The sequence below is a fragment of the Coptis chinensis genome, chromosome 8, assembly GCF_015680905.1.
Source record: "Coptis chinensis isolate HL-2020 chromosome 8, ASM1568090v1, whole genome shotgun sequence".
NCBI classification, from domain to species: Eukaryota; Viridiplantae; Streptophyta; class Magnoliopsida; order Ranunculales; family Ranunculaceae; genus Coptis; species Coptis chinensis.
Genome location: NC_141463.1, coordinates 64,313,494 through 64,320,348, shown reverse-complemented (window position 1 = coordinate 64,320,348; position 6,855 = coordinate 64,313,494). Strand labels below are relative to the sequence as shown.

The 6,855-nt window shown below is 33.9% G+C and overlaps 1 protein-coding gene across 3 annotated transcripts; it reads left to right on the top strand.

Annotated features, from left to right (window-relative positions):
* Positions 1–999: 999 nt before the first annotated feature.
* LOC147482417 (uncharacterized) lies at positions 1,000–5,137 on the top strand. 3 transcript variants are annotated; one of them, XR_015204859.1, is made up of 6 exons: positions 1,000–1,435; positions 1,568–1,642; positions 2,909–3,012; positions 3,965–3,994; positions 4,585–4,636; positions 4,840–5,137. XR_015204859.1 is itself a non-coding variant. In XM_086577824.1 (5 exons), the coding sequence occupies exons 1-4, from the start codon at positions 2,411–2,413 to the stop codon at positions 4,700–4,702; spliced, it is 333 nt and encodes a 110-aa protein (XP_086433950.1). In that variant the 5' UTR covers positions 1,747–2,410; the 3' UTR covers positions 4,703–4,715; positions 4,840–5,137. The 3 variants fall into 3 exon arrangements, 2 of the variants coding, with proteins under 2 accessions (XP_086433950.1, XP_086433949.1); XM_086577824.1 differs by lacking the exons at positions 1,000–1,435; positions 1,568–1,642 and adding an exon at positions 1,747–2,491 and having other exon boundaries at positions 4,585–4,715; XM_086577823.1 differs by lacking the exons at positions 1,000–1,435; positions 1,568–1,642 and adding an exon at positions 1,773–2,491.
* Positions 5,138–6,855: the final 1,718 nt, after the last annotated feature.

Genomic DNA, 6,855 nt, shown 5'->3' with positions numbered 1-6,855 from the left:
AATTATGCTAGATACTTGCGTTGTTGTGTAAAGGTAACCCGGATGAGCTCCACACAGTCAACCCATAGAAGCCTCTCGTTCTAATGGGATTACACCATAGGTAATCAAAGGGTGAGCAAACGGCCATAGCTTCCAACCTGCCTGTTAATCAAATGTCCACAAACTTATTACCATGAATATATAACTCTATACATATAAGCTATTTTAGCAGGCCTTCATCTAACCAAACAAAATTGCAAAGTAGGTAAATAGAGAAGCAAAACTTTCATGTTTCCTGATATAGCGTATGTGACTAAGAATTTGATAGATCGAGCTGCAAACAAATAGCACATAGTTTTCTCGAGTTTTTTTACCTCCATTGAATGGCTCTTTGATTGAATGGCTGGACCGAATTTGTTGTAATGAGAGAACTCAATATGAAGAGAAAGAGAGAATGACGGAGAATTTTTTTTTTTTTTTTTTTTGAGAAGTGGGAGATGCAGAGTAGGAGTGGGGATTGAGAGGGAGACGGAAGGGGAAAAGGGAGAAATACCGTCATGCGTTACCTAGCCCATTGAAATTGGGGTATAAATGTTAATATTGAAAGAACTCAGTATTAATGGTAGTTAAGTGGGTATTAATGGTAATTGAAGTGGGTATTAATGGTAGTTAAGTGGCAAAAACCGCGTACATGTCAATATAGAGGCGTGGATTTGGTTTTTGCCCTGAATTTACATAAAACACCTTTGTCTGTGTGTTGTAATTGAAGGGTATAAATAGAAATACAAAATTAAATGACGAAATAGTCTTTTTTAAAGACATTGAATAATATTTTTTTGTATTTAATTAGGGGTATTAGGTGGTAGAAAAAAGGCTGGTCTAATTTAAAAGGCCAGGTTAATTATGGTGTATTTTACTAATAGAGATATATATATATATATTAGTGCACTTTTCCTCTTATACTACCATTTACTATAAGAAATCACAGCATCAACTAAGCATCAACTAACACTGAAAAGTTTTCCACATATCAATGTATGTGAATTGCCAATATAGGAACTTAGATGATTATGAGATAAGTCACGAGTTGTAGTATAGCCCATTGGTCTATATGCTATGTGGGCGGGTTAATAGGTTCGGATGATGGATTATTCTCTAAAGATCTGAGTTATGCCTACGCTCACATATACATTTGTTTTTGCCCTTTTAATGACACCTTATTTTGCTACAGTTTGAACACTACAGGCAGGACCTACGACAAGTAATCCACAGAAACAACACAACAGCTGGAGTTTACATAACTCTCAGAATGCGTCTCCGTTGTGAAATTTTTCGAAATGGAAAGGCGATGCCTGGAAAAGTATTTGATGTCTTAAACGAGATCGTTGTTGATCGTGGTTCTAATCCTTACATTTCTAAAATTGAGTGCTATGAGCATAACTGACTCATAACAAAAGTAAGAAATAAAGTTCTTATGTAGCTTAAATACTTTATTTATTTGCATATAATGCATCTTATATCCATATAATCTTAAATACCTTGAATATTTGTTTACTGACCTCTACTCTTATCCTTATTTGCATTTCAGGTACAAGCTGATTGAGTCATAGTCGCTACACCTACTGGGAGTACAGCTTACTCTACAGCCGCAGGAGGTTATATGGTCAGTTTACGTTCTCCTTCACCTTAGTTGAAAGTGTTTCTTTTTTCTTCTTTTTCCTGATTTCGTTACTTTACTTTGTAATGTTCTGACGTTTAAAATTGAAAAATCCCAGTGTTTCTCTAAATAGCGGGTGAATTTTTTGCAAGAGATGTAAGTGCATACTCTTTTCACCGTCAATATGAATTGGGAATGACCGCTTTCTCATAAAACTAAGCTGTTTTTTCCCTTTGTCCTTAGTTAGGAAAGACGTGTTTTCTTATAACTTCATGATTTGATAAATCGCTTATATTAACTGATAGTTAACTATTTCGATATTCCCTCTCCATGTAGACTTGGATTATGTCTTTTATTATGTTATTTCTGCAAGTAAAATGGATATAGTTGCATTCATATCCCTAATGAACAAAAATTTAATGTCTATCAATGTAAATATATTCTTCGAATGAATGATGTGTTTTGGAGATCTACTTGGTTAACTTTGCAAATAACAATGTTAAACATAAAGAAAATAACTATATTCTTCTGCTTTGATTTTCCAAACCTGATGACTCATAGTCTCATAGGCTTCCTCATTACTCGCTGCTATTTTTACTTGGTATCATTTTAAGACGAGGTGATTTGTTGTGGGATCCATCTATAGACCATAGTTTACTTTGATGATGTGCCTTTTTGCGTATGGATTTAGATAAATCATTTCGCCTACTTGATAGATGTGATGTATCCAATCACACTTACTTTTAAATTCAGGTGCATCCAAATGTTCCGTGTATGTTGTTTACGCCAATCTGCCCACACTCTTTATCATTTAGAACTGTTATACTTCCTGATTCTGCCCAGCTTGAACTAAAGGTGAATTTGATCATTTATGTGACTCATGAAAAGAAAAAGTACAAAAGTTTCATTGCATGATCCAGTAATGAAGTGATGTTGAGAGTTGAGACGATGTTCTTACGCTTGACCAAGTATAATGTTATTGATAGAGAAAACCTTTTTACTCTCGAATCTTACATCTAAAGCTCTAGCCTTCTAACCCTTAAGCTAATTGTTGTGCATTCTCTAATTTTCATGAACTTTATAAGCTGAATTTTCAACAAAGGACATTCTATCTAAAACAGGTAGACTTCGAGTGCATATTGTTCTTCTGGCAATTGTATAAATTGTACACTTGCTTGCCTTGAACTATAGTTGCATGATTCAAATTTAAAACGTCTAAAGGGTGGTTGAGCATAAAGGAGTTTAACCAAACTTTGTTTTTTTTTTCTGCAGGCAATAAAGCCTAGAGAAGAAGGATCATTGCCCAATTGTCTAAGCTATGTTTTGAGACTTCATCCAATTGCCGCACCACTGCTGAAATTGTGCAATTTTCAAAGGTATATTGAAATTATGTAATTGTTGGGTTATCGTCTTCATCCATTTGTATAAAATAGAATAATGAATTGTGAACAATCATTAGGCAACAATTAGGCACTTCATTTCTTTTACTAAATAAATGAATATTGTCCTTCGTCAGGTTATTGGCTCTCGCTGTGTTGCTCATAATTCGTTGTAGTTTGGCCTACTTTTTCAAATAAGAGATTATTCCCTTTACAAATAATTATTTCTCATTTATTCCTCTCACCATATTGCATTTTTCCTTTTCCTAAGTCCAATCTCTTCATTTTTAATTTTTTTTTATTATTTAATTTTTTTTATTGTATTAATTCAATGGTGACCGTGTTTGAATTGATTTCTTATCTCATAATTCGATTGGTTTTTGTTGACTTTGCCTTTCTGATTGACCGATCATTTCTAAACTTAAATTTTTTTAATCTTCGTTGCACGTCCTCACTTAAAAAAAAATAATAATAAATAAATAAATAAATAAATTATAGTTTATTGTTTTGGCAAGATATATGTAGGACGTGTCAGTGGCTTTATACGTGTTGTTAATATACAATACTTTCTAAGAGGTAATGAATGGCTTTATATTAGTTTTGAGCTCGCGACAAACTTTCCTTGGATGAAAGAGTGTCATTTTCCGATGAACAAAAATAAGTGTCATTCAGTGTTTTCAGTATATAGAAAACACAACTTTTTCTGTGTAAGCAATGGTTGGACACTTTTTAAAATGTAAAGTAGGTAGATAATGGCCTTATTTGGGTGCACATCACTCATATGTGAAGCAAGAAATTATTTTTTACTTTGACTAAAACTTTTTGTAAAGAAGAGGTAATAATGATTCAAATTTATCATTGATCTATCTGTAGGAATGACAGTAGCTTTTGAATGTTTTCCAATTGATCCTTGAACTAATCGTTTACTATAATACATGTCGTTTTGTAGAGACCTCTTCGCTTGGATTATTAGTTCCCGGTATGTGTTCAACACTGTCAACGTTTATATCCTTTGATCATCTGATAATTGTGTTCAACATCTAATATCTTTGCAAGTGATTATTTCTTCAACAGTTTGTTACCGAATTTATATCACTTTTAGGTAAGAACTAAGCCAATTTAGTCTCTTGTATATTAAGACCATTATCTTGCCTACTTTGTGTTAAATTATTCTGCCTGAACTAATTAAGCCATAATATTCTGTGTATATCCCAATCACTAGAGGCATTCATTTTTAGATTTGGTTGGGTCTTATGGCTGAGATTAACAGTTCAAGTATTTGATGCAACATATTGTCGTTGTAACATTTGCATGATAGGATTTGTTAGGGATTTTCAATATGGGTGTTAAGGGGTGTGTCCTGCAATTGATGTCGCGTTGGGAAACCTTCTTCTCCATATCTGACTTAATCATTTAATTGGACAGCTAGGAAAGCTAGAATGTATCGGGTGTGATAATCTTTTTCCTTCTTATTATACATTTTTATAATATGAAATTATGCATTTGCACCCCATAGTTCTTTTTTACTAGCTCTAATTAATTTTGTTGAGGATACATATGTATTTGTAGGTTTATGAGTCTTGGATTTGGATACTGGGATAATTTTGCAAATAATTATTGGGTAAGCGGGAATTGTAGACAAGTCATTCACTCTCACGTCTCTACTCCTCTTTGCACAATGAGTTGAACTTGAATAATTGGTAGGATTATCAACAAAGTTATGTTGTACACCACTGAAATAATACTTGGATATTATTTGGTCCATGATTTATTTTTCAAATTTTATTGAAATGTACAAGTAACTAATTATATGTTTTGTGTCAGTTTCATTTGGGTCGAGGTCTTTGCGCAAACTACTCCTCAAAAATGTCATGCCTATCTTCAACTTGAGATCTCACAAGTCCGTGAAAGGATGTGGCAGCAATGGATCCTTTACATCATACATTGGAGAAGCTTAAATAGTCATTATTTTTGAATATATGTCGTTTTAATGACTTGGGTTCCCCTAGAAAAAAGGGGTTAATATTTTTGTCCAAGGGATTTCTGGAGTTATCCTTGCATTCCAAGAGAACTGTATCACTATACGTAAAAAAGTAATACAGACAAGGTCTATTGAGTTCAAGTCATCGAACGCTTATGCAAAGAAAGGAAGAAGCAAGGCTACAAGCCCTTCCTGAAAAGAAAGTCTTTAATTAATCCCACCATTGATAAGTGCATGCATCAGTACAATGGAAGTGCTCTACTAAAACCTAACTAACAATTGAGCAGCTGCGAGATTAAATTAACCACCCACCTAAAGAGACCCATATCCATCCCCATATATCCCAAATTCCAACTACTAACAAGTCCAAGAATTTCCACACAAGCCACAATTCTTCTCAAATGTTTTCAACAACTGTCATAAAAATATCACCAAGACACCTATCTCGACGGTTTTTAACAAAGCCATCAAGATTGATAAAAAACAAGCATCATAATATGTCTATTTTTTAGTAGTGTAAAGTCTTAAGTTCCCCTAGAAAAAAAGGGTTAATATTTTTGTACAAGGGATTTCTAGAGTTATTTATGGCTCCTGTTATGGTAAAAAACGTCCAAAGTTTTCCACCAAAAATATCTCTTATAACACATAAGCCCTGTTGTGTATGTACATTATCAGGGCATACTGAATATGTATCTCTTATAACACATAATCCCTCCAACTCCAACTCCACCAACACCAATGACAATGCCAATGCCAACGCCTCCAACTCCAACAACACCAATGCCAACACCAACACCAACACCAACACCAACGCCTCCAACTCCACCAACACCAATGCCAACTCCAATGCCACCAACCCCTACTCCCTCACCTCCCACGGGTTGCCCAAGAGATACTCTAAAGCTAGGTGTTTGTGCCAAATTGCTTGGTAGATTGGTTGGTGTTGTAATAGGTACTCCTGCTAACAGCCCTTGCTGCTCTCTCATCCAAGGGCTTGCTGACCTTGATGCGCCTCTGTGCCATCAAATTTGTACACATGATGTTGGATAACTACTGATCAAGTTATTCTATTAACGTCACTATAAGGGAATTTCCTATTCTTCGACGCTCCTATTTTCATCAAGCTGCCTACTTATCAATTTTTATTTAATTTTTCGGCTCTATAGGAGAATTTCCTATTCTTCGACACTCCTATTTTCATCGAGCTACCCACTTATCAATTTTTTTTCCCATCACAATAAATAGTAAATGCATGTAGAATTTTAAATCACATGATGTTTCTTTATGGAATCCGTGCCGAAGGCACGGGCATTAACTAGTTAGGTTACAAAGAGAAGAATTGTTTCACATACTCTAGATCAATTTAATCTTACAAATTTCGTTGAATGTTTTGCCTATAAAAAAACACTTAATATTACAACCAATATGTACCAACATCATATTACTTGTGACCATGCCTGTAGTGAACGCTATTTTTCTATATGTTTAAGATTTAATCAGAAAGGTAACTAAACATCGTATGTCTTACACTTTTGGATTATTGTATTAAAATGTTATAATTTTATTTAAAACTTATTTATTGGAAATTATAATATCCCTTACGAGAGTCATATTTAGGCCTATTTAATATGTAAACATTAGCTCATAGGTTAGCATTAGCATTGGTTCTTATGCTTTTTTAAGACCCATTAATTAGAAGCCCAAAGAGTGACATATTAGGGTTTTATTTAATTTTGGATTTGAGGTCTATTTTTATTACTTTTAATTACTTGCAACCCTAAAACAAATTAACTAAAATAAAGAAAGAATAAAGAAAATAAGAGACTGGTGATGAAGTGAAGAAACTAAAGCAAGAAATA

Bases quoted from the DNA above. Each gene is read 5' to 3' on its own strand.
- LOC147482417 (XM_086577824.1), top strand. From the start codon at position 2,411: ATGTTGTTTACGCCAATCTGCCCACACTCTTTATCATTTAGAACTGTT. The intron at 3,013-3,964 runs GTATATTGAAAT...GTCGTTTTGTAG, and splicing joins AAATTGTGCAATTTTCAAAG to AGACCTCTTCGCTTGGATTA. The intron at 3,995-4,584 runs GTATGTGTTCAA...ATGTATTTGTAG, and splicing joins GCTTGGATTATTAGTTCCCG to GTTTATGAGTCTTGGATTTG.